General features: G+C 40.0%; 1 protein-coding gene across 1 annotated transcript in view; it reads left to right on the forward strand.

Annotated features, from left to right (window-relative positions):
• The window catches only part of hydin (HYDIN axonemal central pair apparatus protein), a 541323-nt gene that overhangs the window by 20619 nt on the left and 504707 nt on the right, over positions 1 to 15997 (forward strand). The window contains exon 3 of the mRNA XM_052028752.1: positions 8665 to 8790. Coding sequence (XP_051884712.1) covers positions 8665 to 8790 — 126 coding nt within the window. The remainder of the gene's footprint in view (positions 1 to 8664; positions 8791 to 15997) is intronic.

A 15997-nucleotide genomic window follows, 5' to 3' on the forward strand; every position in this document is an offset into this window, starting at 1 on the left:
GATACTTTTGTCTTCCAGTCAAAACCTGGATCTCTGTCATCAGGACACCATCAAAGGCCTACTCTAGGACCCTTTCAAATTGGTCATGGAATCTGTTTGACTTTACCAAACCCATCCTGGAGGTCTTCTCCATTTTACATCTGATATCTGTTTCCAGTGTTGCAGGCTTTTTTGTTGCTACTTAGCTGAGTTTGTTAAGAGTTGCTGATCGGAATCTGAGTACATCTTCTCAGCTTCTACTGCCTCTTTCCCTATCTCCCATTTTCTTTGTGTCCTCACTGAAATACCACTGACCAGTTGTCCCATCCTATGCCATACTCCTTCCTGAACTGTAACGCTAATACTTATCACCTTTCCTGAAATGTCTTTGAGAAGGTGGTAGTAAGCTGCTGCAGTCCATCTGATGGAAAGAACTCCCATCGTGTTGTTTGGTTGAGAATTACAGGAGTTGGTCCTCTGGCTGAGTTAGAGGATGTGTTAGGCCATGAGATTACAAATAGTGATCGAGTAAAATTCTGAAGTCTCTCCTGGATGCCTTTAGCCTCATTAGCTTGCCCAATGTGATTTCTCTCTTGATGGGGATAGTGTTTAATTGTTTCCCGATATTATTCAGTATTAATGGAATGTTCATATATCTTCTACCATAAGACTGATGCAAAATATCAGTTTAACTCCTCTTCGATAGAGTCACACAACATGAAAGAAGACACTTCATTCCCACCGAGTCCACACCGACCATCTTGTCTGCATAACTATTTTGCCAGCTCATTCTGTAAGGGGATTAAGTTCACTCGGACTCATCCTTTTTTAAAAATATACTTATTTTTACCTGTTTTGCTATTCCTCATTAGTTTGTCCTTGTGGTTGATTTTCTCTCTCTTTATTATTTTTCTTTGCCCTCCTTTGCTGGATTCTGAATTTATCCCAGTCTTCAGGTCTACCACTATCTCGCCACCTTATATGTTTTCTCTTTCAACTGAATACTCACCTTAACTTCCTTAGTTGGACATATTTTAGGGGAGGGCAAAACCAACTCTTTCCTCCTTACTAGGATATACTTCTGCTGAGGGTCATGACATCGCCTCCTCAAATGTCTGCAAATACTTGCCTGCTGCCTTTCCTGCTAATTTATCTGCCCAGTCTACCTGAGCCAACTCTGTCCTCAATCCAATGTGATTCCCTCTATTTAAGTTAAACATAGTTACTTCCAACCCGAGTTTCTCCTTGTTCGAGAATCTTTTTAGAAAATCAACATTACTGCATTAACTCTCTCTGCAGCCACCTTTTAATAAGAATCCTGGGGTGCAGGGTACCTATGCAAAGGAATTTTTTGGCTTTTAGTTTCTTCAATAGTTCCTCTTTACTATGATTTCCTTTTAAACTTCCTTATTTTCATTAAACTCTTCTCTCTAGTCATTTCTGCTCCATTTATTCCATCTTCTACAGTGAGGACAGGCACAAAATTCCTCATCTGTCTTGTTTTCCCCTGTAATAATTTCTCCTGCCTCTCTCTTAAGGGACCCACATGTATTTTTACTACTTTTTCCCTTTGCACATTAGTGGTAAGACTGTTAAGTCTAGAAATTGGATTAGAAATAAGTCATTTGCGGCTATTATTAAGTGTAAATCATGCATAAAAATTTGCATGTTCTAAAGCATTTGTGCCCATTATGAAATTGGGCTGGGTGCTACTTTCAGGATTCTTCCTGATGCTAGTGTCACTTCCCCATTGTATTTTGTACATGTAATGATGTCATCAATATGCTTGGGAAGTATTTCTGACTAACTGACAGAAATTGGCTCGATAGGTTGTGATAGGGGTAGAAGGGTGGGTTAGCAAGTTTGCAGACGACACAAAGGTCGGTGGTGTTGTGGATAGTGTGGAGGACTGTCGAAGATTGCAGAGGGATGTTGATAGGATGCAGAGCTGGGCTGAGAAGTGGCAGATGGAGTTCAATCCATTGAAATGTGAGGTGGTACACTTTGGAAGGACAGACTCCAAGGCGGAGTGCAAGGTTAATGGCAGGATTCTGGGTAGTGTGGAGGAGCAGAAGGATCTGGGGGTTCATATCCACAGATCACTGAAAGTTGCCTCACAGGTGGATAGGGTAGTTAAGAAAGCTTATGGGATGTTAGCTTTCATAAGTCGTGGGATCGAGTTTAAGAGCCACGAGGTAATGCCGTAGCTCTACAAAACTCTGGTTAGACCACACTTGGAGTACTGTGTCCAGTTCTGGTAGCCTCATTATATGAAGGATGTGGAAGTGTTGGAAAGGGTGCAGAGGAGATTTACCAGGGTGCTGCCTAGATTAGAGAGTATGGAGTATGAGGAGAGACTAAGGGAGCTAGGGCTTTACTCTTTGGAGAGAAGGAGGATGAGGGGAGACATGATAGAGGTATACAAAATATTAAGAGGAATAGATAGAGTAGACAGCCAGCGCCTCTTTCCCAGGGCACCAATGCTCAATACAAGAGGGCATGGCTTTAAGGTAATGGGTGGGAAGTTCAAGGGAGATATCAGAGGGAGGTTTTTTTACCCAAAGAGTGGTAGGTGCATGGAATGCACTGCCTGGGGTAGTGGTGGAGGCAGGTACGTTGGTCAAATTCAAGAGATTGTTAGATAAGCATATGGAGGAATTTAAAATAGGGGGATATGTGGGAGGAAGGGTTTAGATGTGGTTTAAAGGGTTGGCACAACATGGTGGGCCGAAGGGCCTATATTGTGCTGTACTGTTCTATGGTTCTATGAACCTATGATGTATTGCTGTTATTGGCCCTGTATATTAATTTGTGGTAAAACAAGAAGCATATTCTTCTGCAAGTCAGGAACTACATGTGATTTAAAGGGTCCTTGCTGGGACATTGATTTTATTTCCTGTTGACTGTGCCGTATTGCTTATCAAGTGATAACTTTTTACAGACAGATAGCATTGATAACGATTATGGTAGCTATCCACTAGATGCTGAGATTAATTGCCTCACTGATGTCTGTGGTAGTGAACCAGCACAGGGCCTGATTAGACTGCAGCTTAAAGATCAATGCACCATTGAACCTTTTGCAATCTTCCCCTTCCCCAATTTTCATGCTCTATTTTTCCCTCTCTCTGGTTTTCTCCATCATCCTCAATTCGTCCCTTTCTTTTCCTCTCCCCCTCCCCTTCACACCAGTCCCCACTGCCATATGACCCTTCACAGCAATCTTGTGATGATATTTAAAATTGTCTGTTTCCTACTTGATTCCATGATGTATTTCTCCTGGAAACCATTCCAAATAGGAACAGATATGCAGGCAAATTAGGGAAAGGTGTAAAAATAACAGGGTTGTTGTTGTGGGAGACTTCCACTTCCCCAGTATGGACTGGGACCTCCTTGGTGCAAGAGGTTTAGACTGGGCAGAATTTGTAAGGTGCATCCAGGATGGTTTCTTAAATCAGTATGTAGATAGTCCAATGAGAGAAGGGGCCATACTGGACCTAGTGTTGGGAAATGAGCCTGGCTGGTGACTGAGTTTTCAGTGGGAGAACATTTAGGGAACAGTGACTACAACTCCTTAAGTTTTAAGATAGCTATAGATAAGGATACGTATGGACCTTGCTGCAGAGTATTAAATTAGAGCATGGCAAATTACAAGAGTATGAGACAGGAACTAGGGAGAGTTAATTGGGAACAGCTGTTCTTGGGCAAATCCACGTGTGACATGTGGAGGGTGTATAAAGACCAACTGCACAGAGTACAGGATCGGTAAATTCCAGCAAGAAGGAAGGACAAGGATGGCAGGGTGAGGGAACCTTGGATGATGAGAGAGGTGGTGAATTTAGTCAAGAAGAAAAAGGAAGCGTATGTAAGGTTTAGGAAGCAAAAATCAAATGGAGCCCTTGAGGATTATAAAGAAGCTAGAAAAGAATTCAAGAAGGGGATTAGGAGAACTGGGGGGCCATGAAAGTCCTTGGCAAGTAGGATTAAAGATTCTATACATACATCAAGATGATATCTAGGGAGAGGGTAGGACTACTCAAGGATAAAGGAGGGAACATGTGCTTGGAGGCAGAGGATGTGGGCGAGGTCCTAAATGAGTACTTTACATCAGTATTCACCAAAGAGAAGGATGTGGAGGACACAGATCTGTGTGGAGCGTGCTAATATGCTAGGGCATTTTGAGATAAAGAAAGGGGTAGTGTTGGGTCTCTTGAGGAACATTAAAGTGGATAAGTCCCCAGGTCCTGATGGGATATACCCCAGGTTATTGAGAGAGGCAAGAGGTGAGATTGCTGAGGCCTTGACCAAGATCTTTGTGTCCTCTCTAGCCATAGGAAAGGTCCCAGAGGACTGGTGAGTAGCTAATAATGTTCTGTTATTCAAGAAAGGAAATAGGGGTAATCCTGTAAACTATAAACCGGTGAGTGTCATGTCGGTGGTAGGGAAGCTATTGGAGACGATTCTTAGGGATAGGATTTATGAGCATTTGGAAAACCATGGCCTAATTGGGGGCAGTCAGCATGACTTTGTGTGGGGCAAGTTGTGTCATTAATTTGATTGAGTTTTTGAGGAGATGACGAAGGTGATTGATGAAAGTAGAACAGTGGATGTCATCTACATGGATTTTAGAAAGGTGTTTGACAAGGTCCCTCATGGTAGACTCATCCAGAAGATTAAGACACATGGGATCCATGGTGATTTGGCTGTTTGGTTTCAGAAGTAGCTTGCCCATAGGTAGTGGTCGATGGGGCTTATTCTGGCTGGAGGTCCATGACTTGTGGCATTCCTCAGGGATCTGTACTGGGACCTCTGCTGTTTGTGATGTATATAAATGACCTGGATGAAAATGTGGATGGGTGGATTAGTAATTTCGCAGACGATACAAAGATTGGTAGCATTGTGGGTAGTGTAAAAGATTGCCAAAGGATACAGTGGGATATAGATCAGTTGGGAATATGGGTGGAAAAATAGCAGATAGAGTTTAATCTGGCCAAATGTGAGGTGTTGCACTTTGGGAGATCAAATGTAAAGGGACAATACATTGTTAATGGCAATATCCTTAAGAGTGTTGATGTACAGAGGGATCTTGGGGTTCAAGTCCATAGCTCACTGAAAGTGGCTGCACAGGTTGATAGGGTGTTAAAGAAGGCATATGACATGCTGGCCTTTATTAGTCGAGGCACTGAGTTCTAGAGTCAGGAAGTTATGTTGCAACTTTATAAATTTCTGGTTAGGCTGCATCTGGAGTATTCGATTCAATTCTGGTCGCCCTGTTGCAGAAAGGATGTGGAGGCTTTGGAGAGGGTGCAGAAGTGGTTTACCAGGATGCTGCCTGGATTAGAGGGCATGTGCTATGAGGAGAGGTTAGACAAACTTGGCTTGTCTTCTTTGGAGCTTTGGAGGCTGAGGGAAGACCTGATAGAAATTTATAAGATGATAGAGGCATAGATAGATTAGACAGCTGGTATCTTTTTCCCAGGGTCCAAATGTCTAATACTAAAGAGCATGCATTTAAAGTGGGGGGGGGGGGGGTAAATTCAAAGGAGACGTGTGGGCAAGTTTTTTTTTACATAGGGACCGATGGGTGCCTGGAATTCACTGCCAGCGCTGGTGGTGGAGGCAGATACGATAGAGATGGTTAAGAGGCTCTTAGATAGGCACATGAATGTGCAGAGAATGGAGGGATATGGACATTGTGTAGGCAGAAGGGATTAGTTTAGTTAGTATTTAATTACTAGTTTAATTAGTTGGGCACAACATTGTGGGCCGAAGGGCTTGTTCCTGTGCTGTACTGTCTTATGTTCTAAATAATTCAGTGAACTCTCCCTCCAAACCACTTTTGTCAATTTGATTTTCCTGGTCTAAGTGAAGATTTTGAGTCTACTATTTTTTCTTTCATTTTTCTACAAGCTTTTCCTTGATTTAACACTGGATTTAACAACGTTACTGCTATTACTGGTCCTGTAAATTACTCCTATAAACCGTCCCTTGTTATTTGTTAACTGCATTGATACCGATTCTACCTCTTGCATTTCTAAGCCAAGATCATTCCTCGCTATTGTCCTTGTGTCACCCTTTTATTGTCAGGGTACCATCCTCCACCACTCCCTGCATTTTAATTCCAACCCAGTTCCTCAAACTCTCTCTGCAGCATTTCATTCCTGGTTCTACCCGTTTTCATTTCCTGTAATAGAGTGGTAAAGTCCTACAGCACAGAAACAGGTCCTTTGGCTCCCATGTCCATGCCAACCATGAAGTACTCATCTTCATTAATCCCATTTACCAGAACTTGGCCTTGGCCTTCTATGACTCTGTGATTCAAGTCCCCATTTGATGCTCCTTAAAAATTGTGAAATTGCTTTCCTCCATCACCTACTCAGGCAGTGCATTCTAGATTCCAACCACTCTCTGGGTGAAAAGGTTCTACTTCAGATCCCATCTAATCCTCTTGCCTCTTAACCTAAAACTATGCCCTCTAGATACTTCTGCTATGGAGAAAAGTTTCCTATTATCTACCTTTTAGTGCCCCTCATAATTTTGTATACCTCTATCATGTCTACCTTTGGCCGCCTCTGCTCCAAGGAAGACAAATCTAGCCTCTCCAATCTCTCCTTGTATCTGGAACACTCCATCCCAGACAACATCCTGTTGAATCTCCTCTGCACCTTCTCCAATGCATTCATGTTCTTTTGGTAACCAGAACTATGTACAGTACTCCAGCTGTGGTATAACCAAGGTTATATAAAGTATCATAACCTCCCTGCTCTCACATTTTATACCTGGGTAATGAAGGCAAATATCCCATACACCTTCTTCACCACTTGATCTACTTGCGTTGCCACCTTCAGGGATCCTTGGACTTCTACAGCAAGGTTGCTCTGTTCCTCAATCCTGTAAGCTGAAACCTTGTTAGTCCTCCTAAAATGCATCATCTTCTACTCTATCAGGGCTAAATTCTATCTGCCATTGCTCTGCTTATCTTACTAACTGATGAATGTCATCCTGTGGCCTTGCTGTCTTGCTATCAATAACACTACTGATTTTTGAGTCATTTGCAAACATACTAATCATATCCTCTACATTCATATCCATATTGTTAATGTATATAACAAATAGGTAAGAGTCCCAGAACCAACCGTTGTGGTACATTACTGGTCACAGACTTCCAATCACAAAAACAGCTTTCCCCTATCACTCTCTATTTCCTATTACCAAGCTAATTTTGGATCCAATTTGCCAAATTGTCCTGGATCCCTCAAGTCTAATCAATACATTTTGTTACCTCTGAAAAATTCAATTAAATTAGCTGGAGAAGATCTCCCCCTACAGAATCATGTGACTATCTTTGATTAATCCCCACCTTTTCACCCTGTCCCTCCAGAAGTTTTACCAATAACTTTCCTACCACAGATATTCAACTCATAGGTCCCTGCTGCTCATCTTGAATCAGAGTACCACATTTGCTGTCCTCCAGTCATCTGGCACTCACCTGTGACCAACAAAGATTTAAAAATCTTTATCAAGCTGCTTGATTTGGAACAGTTTTCCATAACAAACTGAATAAGTAGTTGCTTATGTGAATTGCAAATTAACTTGACATTCAAAAATTCAGACCAATCTATCATCTTTAAAATCTCTCTTGGCTTTCAGCAATCCCAATAGTCCAGTTTGCACTCACACCTGAACTTAATATTGATGGCAAGATATCACAGTTGTGCCTAATCATTCTGTATCATTCCAAATTTTAACAACATTGAGATATTCACTGTGAGTCCCTTGCAACAACTGTGGTACATTTTTATGCAGAGCTGTGTCCCTTGTTAGCAAATGTCCAAACAGGGAATTAACCTGCATTTTTTATGTATGCGTAGTCTGTGGAAAATCAGTAGTTTGATTTCTTGAAGATTCTCTCCAATTATCTGTGTTTATGAGACACTCGTAGTTACAATTGTATTTGTTTACTCTCAACTGATTTTTCATCTAATGTATTGACTTTTTTTTAAAAAATGCTTTACCTGTACTCAACAATACAGTGGCACAAGATTGGATCTGTAATTTTGAAAACTTAGTTTATAGAAATGAATAATTGGCAGGTTTATATTGGTGAAAATTGGAACTAAATTAATTAGAAAGGATCATTGATGAAGACAGTGGAGAGATATTTGATACATTTCTGGTGCGCTTAAGATATGAGAGGATTTGATCTGTTGAAACATTGGCCTTGTGGCCTTTTCCTGCTTCTGTACCTAAATAAACCTTTGTTTTTATGTACTACTGAGGTTTTATATCCCTAAGTATCATATGGTTTGGTGAACTCTCCTCGCACCAGGTAAAAAACAATTGTATTGAGAAATAGAAATGTATTTTTTTTTGGATTTTGCACCTGATGCCAGCATCCAGTACTGTAAGGTTACAACCTTCCTATGTTTTGTTTTCATAAGCTTACAATATCACATTTTTTTATATAGCTGGAGGGATGGCACCCTGCTTTAAAATGTATATAGATGCTCTTGAAGAACCAACTGTTGCCTATTTTCTGGCTTGAGCCTAAAATTGATTTCTTGAACCTGGCAAGTTTTAAGCATCAATCGATCTCCACTTGTCACAAACAAGTTGAATTCTCAGGGTAACAGCTGTAATGTTTCCGATAGCTTTTTTAAAAAACACACTTCCTGATTTTTCTTTCAGCTGACTCCATCAGCATTCATGAGGGAGATGTCCCTTGATACAAAACAGAAGTTAGCAGATACTCATGAGATGTATCTTCCTCCCATTGTTGAACTTCTCGATATGACTGACACCACACTGCAGAAGGTACAGTTCATTATTCTCATCACATTTTTTGAGTGATCCTAAACTAAATTAGATCTGAGATTTTATGGAATCTTCTTTATAACCTTGCTTAATTTTTTGTTCAGTGCACTTATTTGGGATGCTTGCTATGATATGTAGCTAATTTTGTTACAAAATTATACTTTGCCCTCAGCAGGGCTAAGCCTGGCTCTCCTGGATTTATTAGTGCAGTGCACCTTGTATACTGTGAGGTGGTGCCTTGGCATGGATGTCAAAGAAATAAAGCCTTGTACTTTTCATATCCCTTTCAGAAGGTCACAGTGTGATGCAGAGCCAGTGAAGTACTTTTGAAGTTTAAGAGCAGGTGTAATATAAGAAAAATGACAACCAACTAACCCACACAGCCTGTCACAAATAGCATTGTGATGACCATGTTATCTGTTTAACTGATGCTGATTGATGGATCAATATCGGCTATAACACGGAGGATCCATGGGATATTTTACACTTGTCTGAAAACGTAGATAGAGCCTTGCTTTACATTTTATTTGAAAGACAGCAGCTCTGAGAGTGAAGTACTCCCCTGAAACTGGAATGTCAGCCTTGGAATGTCAACTTGTGGTAGTGAGACCTGACTCCCAAAATGTCATGACTCAGAGGCAAGAGGGCTTCCAATTGAGCCAAGGATGACAAGAGTTCAGTTATGCCAATTGCCTGCATTGTTCTTATGGAGAAGGAGAGTAATGGATTCATAATCTAGGAAATGTGCCTCTCTTTCAGTGTGGAAACTTTTTGCTTCTTGATTGAAATAAGCAGATGGTCAAATAGAAATGCAATGTGAGAAACTTAGAATTCCTTATGTACATGTGGGAATGTATGTGGCCTTAGTCCTGAATCATAAGACTTTATCTTGGAATTGACCCACTTTAGATCTTAATATCTGGGTTTTTTGTTTTTTTTTCCAAAGTTTACAATGAATATTGTAGCATTTCATTTTCATAAATAGCTGAATTTATCTTGACGAGGCACAAAATTATGAATCAAGTGACAGACCTTGATATCGAGGTAGCAGGCTGGAAGTTTTCGTTGTTGCATGTATGACCACAGTTGGGCATGTATGTGCTCAATGGAGCTTGAAGACTGTGGCTGGAAAAGCCCATTGTTGGATGTTCAGATATTTTTGGAGGGCTAATGGTGGTGGTGTGGAGTTTGCTTTGATCCCCAGAGCTTTACCTAAGTTACAGGAGATTGAGCATGACCTGGAGAGTACCTGTCTATGGAATCTGCAGCCTACTTAATTTCTTTTCCATGACATCAACGTAAAGTGGGTTTCTTGTTCTCTATCATTTCATTCTATGCTACAGCCCAAGACAAATCGCACTTCTAAAATGTGTAAAATAATAAAAAAAAAAGGGCTTTGAAAATTCCAGGAGAGGGATCACTTGGAATTATTTGATATATGGTTTATATTTTTGTCACATGTGCGGTTTAATTTACCCTGAACAGATTATTTTAGGAATCCAGACAAAACTCCATTTAGAGTCGTAGTCGTACAGAACAGAAACAGGTCGTCTAGCCCACAACGTCCATGCTGACCTTTTTGCCCATCTACATTAATCCCATTTGCCCACATTAGGATTGTATCTTCTGTGCCTTACCTATTTAAATATCTGTCTAAATATCTCTTAAATGAAGTGATTGTATTTGATTCCTCCAATACCTCTGGCAGCGCATTTCCAGATATCAACCACTCTCTGTATAAAAGTCCCCTTTAAAACTCCTCCCTCTCACCTTAAACCAATGTTGTTTTGAAACCCCTATCATGGGAAAAGATTTTGATTCGCTAAACTATCTATGCCTCTCATAATCTTAAATACTTCTGTCGGGTTACCCCTCAGCCTCCTTTGCTCTAGAAAAAGCAAGCACAGTCTATCCAACCTCTTCCCACAACTGAAGTCCTCCAATCCAGGCAACATCCTTGTGAATTTCCTCTGCACTTTGTTGCGATTGATGCAGTCTTTAGTTTGTTTTTGCATTGAAAATTCTATGTGGTTACATGGTGTTCTGCATTATTCACTGCATTGCTGAACCAACATTCAGGAACAGTTCAGTTTTTTTTCTTACAACACTGGGGCATTATTTTTACACTCTTCAGAGCTCAGGTTAAAGGCAGGGCATTACCAAGCTGCAAATGATGAGATGAATTTAAAAAAGCCTATAGATTGCAGGAGGGAAGAGTTTAGATTTTGATGTTCTGGAGAAGTACAAGTCAGTAAGTCTTGATTTGAACATGAGAGAGCAGGAAAGCAAAGAATTGCAAAAGAAAGCTCACACAATGGCTCTTGGAAAACTAAATATGTGAAATCAAATAACTTGTAAAAAAAAATGAAAAAGACAATTCATATCTATGATTAAAATCAAATGATTGGCTCAACCCTGAAGTTAGAAACTACTCCAAATATCCAGTATTCTTCTGTTACTGCGAGAAATTTGTTGCTCTGAAAATAGGAATGGGCTGATTGCTTTGGCCAAAGACAGCTGTTACAGTTTGACTGCAAAATAAATTCTCATAAGTTGAAATGTCATTTTTGATCTTGGTGTATGTCAGCTGCCAATGGGTGCTCACAGATGTGATTTATGTTTGATCATGCCATTTGTCTTGACTAGGCTCAATTTAATGAATAATGACATGCTTAATTGAGTTATTAAGGACAGTTAGTGGATTAGCATTTTTGCAACTTAAGAACTGGGCCTTGGCTTGGCTCCGTCAGCAGTGCTTTTTCTCACTGAGTCAAGGTAAACACAGCATAGGATGCAACCATGAATTTGTTGGATTGCCAGATTTTTGTCTTTCAGATGTCTTAAACTGAATGAAGCTCATTATGCTTGCTCAGAAGAACCATAGCAGTAATTTTAGTCAGCAAGGATCAGTGATTCAAGGGATAGGGTTTAAAAAAAAATGGACATTTGACCTTAACCTGTTGACAACTTCTGTTTTCTCAGCTTTCCCTGAGTAGAAACAGTACCAATGATCCTGTCCTTTATTTTTAATACCTTCTTTTTTCTTGCGACTTTGATTTAATTACTGAATATAGCCCAGCAATAATTCATTTTAATGAATTATAGAAGAAACTTCTGTTCAGCATGCCACGCAAATAGGCAATTTACATTGACAGAATTAGGCAGTACAGGTTATTTCCCAGATGCGAAGAAAATAATGATGAGAATAAATCTGGAATTGATTAAATCAATGCTGAGAAGATAATGATAAATAGGGGAAAATTACAGTTAGTCTGTTGCATTGCTTCTCAAAGGCAGTCAAATAATACTCGCATTTTCTTCAACCCGCTTGTCTCTGAGCTAGTGGAGGTTGACGCTTTGAGGAACTGGAGTCAGGGATGGGGTGATTGGATATTCTTCCCAGGGTAATGTTTGTGGGACAATCTGTTTGTGAGCTCCCTCCTTCTATAGGCCTCCCACACTCTTTTGGATCCCTTCCCTCCACACTCCATTGGGCTGGTATCCTCTCCTGGCACACTCTTGGGTCTCAATGTATGTTTCCACGCATGCTCTTCTGCCGTCACCTGGGGGTGCTCCCCTACCTCCTTCCATGCTTACTCTTGTCCCTACTGCACTCAGTTTTTACTCTGAACCTTCCTCTTCTCCAATCTCTCTTTCTCTTTTTATTCTTCCATCACTTTTTTGATTCCTGAGCTATTTCTCTATGAGGCCCAACTTCTTTCTCAGCGTGAAAAATAACATGAAAAAAACGTTATCCAGTATTATAGTTATTTACATGCAAATCGAATACCTGCAGAGTAGTGAGTGTGAGGATGGCAAGGGAGGAAAAGGAAAAGAGGAAATCTCAATGAAAAGTTTTGTTGCGAGGTTCTGCGAAGCTGTTATGAGAACATTTTTTTCATTAGGGCTGAGGGTGTCTTCAGAAATTCAACATACATTTTTGCATATTTCACAAAATTCACTAAACTTTTAATGTAATTTATTTGGATTCTATTAAAAAGGTTAAGATCGACTTCGTTTATTCTTTTAGATGCACTGAAACATTTCATCCGTGGTTATTCGTAAAATGTAATAACAGACAAATTTTCTGTCCATTTGTGTCCGATATTTTGACAATAGTTGCATTGTAACATAATTTATTTCCTGGAAAGAATTCCTTTGCTGAAATTTTAACATGCTTAAAATGTAATTAATACCATTGGTTATCAGGGCATTAACTATTTCAGTGACATCTATTGACAAGATTTTAAAAGTTTAGCACTGTTATAAAACTTTTCCTTGTGTGCTAAAATTTATTGCGATACTTTTGTGAGGTGAATCAATATGCTCTGCTCATTTTAAAATGTAGAAGAATTAATTCAACAGAGACCATAAGAAGTAGGAGCAAAACTAAGACACAGGTCCTCAAGTCTGTTCAGCCATTCAGTAAGATCATGACTGATGTAATTGTTGGCCCTAATGCCACTTTACTCCCCCATCTTCTTAATCCTTGGTTCTCCTATTGCTGGCATGGCCAAGCAATGGCTCTTTTAGTTCAATTGAGGTTCATGAAGAAGCTACAGCAAACACACTTTGCCCCTCTAAGTTTGAACCCTATGATGTACAGAATACATTGTAACTCTAATGTCAGCAGACATGTCCCAAAACATGCACTGATGAATGATTATAAAATGCACATGGCAGCATGCTTTGCTGGTAATATCATCGTGATGATGTTCAGTGTATGTTGCCACTTTAATCAAGGCACATGCATCTTGTAGTGTGCACTGGTGACCAGGCATAAAACAGGAGTATAATGTCGGATGGTCTAAGGACTGACTGTACTTGGGCACTGAGATGAATCTGGATGTTATGCTTGCAGTGTCCCAACAGAATATCTCTGCAGAGTAAAGGCTATTCCTAAGACTGAAGTGTTAACCCTTTGGTAATTTTGTGGGTGATAATGGCAATGTCTGCCTGCACTGCACTCTCTATTTAACTGTGGCACTATATTCTACATTCTGTTTTATGTATGGCATAATCTGTCAGGATGGAATGCAAAACAAAAGCTTTTCATTGTATCTTGGTACGTGTGACAGTACTAAACAAATACCAATACCATTATCAAATTAGTATGAGGAAGAAAACCACACATTTTTAGCGAAGGGGAGGATGATTTTGCATGTACTTTTAAATTTGATAAGCCACTGTTGTGCTTTTATGTGCAAAGCATCACCCATTCACTGCAAAGTGAGTATTTTGTTACGTCATTATAAAACAAAACACAGCAAGTTTATATCAGAATGTCCATTAGGATCAGAATTGAGGAAATATGTGGTAACTGCAATAAATTATACCTGAACAACCAATAGACACTAATGTTGTCTTTTGGAAAGAAAGCTGGCAGATCACCCAAAGCTGGTTTTGTTTTTCAAAGAATATAGCTCAGGCAAGATGTACCTATTCAGATGGAGAACTTTTAAAGAAGAATTTGTAGAAGAGATTATAACTTTAGATACAAATAGGGCTGGCATGATAATGTAGCAGTTAACATAACGCTATTACAGTGCCAGTGACCCAGGTTCAATTCCCGCCACTGTCTGTAAGGAGTTTGTACGTTCTCCCCATGTGTCTGCGTGGGTTTCCTCTGGGTGCTCCGGTTTCCTCCCACAGTCCAAAGACGTACAGGTTAGGAAGTTGTGGGCATGCTATGTTGGCACCGGAAGCATGGCGACACTTGCGGGCTGCCCCCAGAACACTCTATGCAAAAAGATGCATTTCATTGTGTGTTTCGATGTACATGTGACTAATAAAGATATCTTAAAAATCTTTAAAAAAAAACCCACCAAACTTCAAGTACTAAGAGCAAATTCCAATTTCACAAAACACTCCCAGATCAGTGCTTAGGTTGCAAAGGCAGCACAGTGGCGCAGCTAGTAGAGCTGCTCTGTCACAGTTCCAATGACCCAGGTTCAATCCTGACCTTTGGTGCTGGCTACGTGGAGTTTGTATGTTCTCCCTGTTTCTATGTGGGTTTTGTCTGAGTGCTCCGTTTCCTCCCTTAGCCCTAGGCATGTGGGTTGGTAAGTTAATTGTCCAATATAAATTTCCCCTAGTGTGTAGGTGAGTCGTAGAATCTGGGGAGAGTTGATGGGAATGTGGGAGAGTAAAATGGGATTCCTGTAGGATTAATGTAAATAGATGGCTGATGATTGATGCTGACTCCACGGGCCAAGGGGCCTGTTTCTGAGGTGTTTGACTCTATAAAACGCAACAGGCAATACCTGTTCTACATGTTTCCATGGATAAAACTGTGATAGAAGAAATGTTGGACTTAGTAGCACTAAAAAGATCCTGTGGTGTTTAATGAAGAAAGCACTTGACAAATCATTGAAAAATGCTGATGTACAGCTGCATGGATCTTTCAGTGCTGCAAATGATAGAGCACTTGCAGTGATAGGAAAAATATAGGCCCCACTGGAATATTGAAATTTCTAGAATTTCTCTGTTCATTCCATTATTTGGAAACATTCCTGAAATAAAAAAAATTCCAAAAAATTATCAATTTCATCCACTCAAATGGGATGATTGGCTTCAAGATCAGAATATTCTTGTTTTATAAACAAGTTGCAGCAAGACCTCCATCCCTTTTGCTTTTAAGGCCAACATTCCATTTGCCTTACCAATTACTTGCAGTTCCTATATGCTAATGTGCTTTGTTGCTTGTACACGGACAACAGTTGTCTGAATGCCAACAGTCATCAGCCTGACGTCATTCAAGAAACGTTTTACTTTTCTACTCATCCCATTCAAAATGTATAACCTTGCATTCCTGCATGTATTCCACCTGCCATCTTTTTACCCCTTTGAGACTTTTGATGTTGTCCTCACAGTTTACTTTCCTATCTTTTTAGATATTGCCAGAAAACTGGGATAAAATTTACCGAGTCCCTTTGTCTAAGTCATTAATGTGAATTGTAAATGGATGAGGCCCCAGCAGTGATCCCCGTGGCTTCTCACTAGTAAAAGCTTGATCGTCTGAAAAGTGTGCCAGTATCTATAATCTCTGTTTTCAATTAGGCACTATTTCTCTCCATAAAACCATGCTGATACTGACTAATTACATTCAGAGTTTTTTTTTAAATGTCCTCTCACCATTTCTCCAATAATAGACAAATATTTTCCTGAGGACAGATGTTAGATTAATTAGACTGTAGTTTCCTGCTTT

The sequence above is a fragment of the Pristis pectinata genome, chromosome 13 (assembly GCF_009764475.1).
Source record: "Pristis pectinata isolate sPriPec2 chromosome 13, sPriPec2.1.pri, whole genome shotgun sequence".
NCBI classification, from domain to species: Eukaryota; Metazoa; Chordata; class Chondrichthyes; order Rhinopristiformes; family Pristidae; genus Pristis; species Pristis pectinata.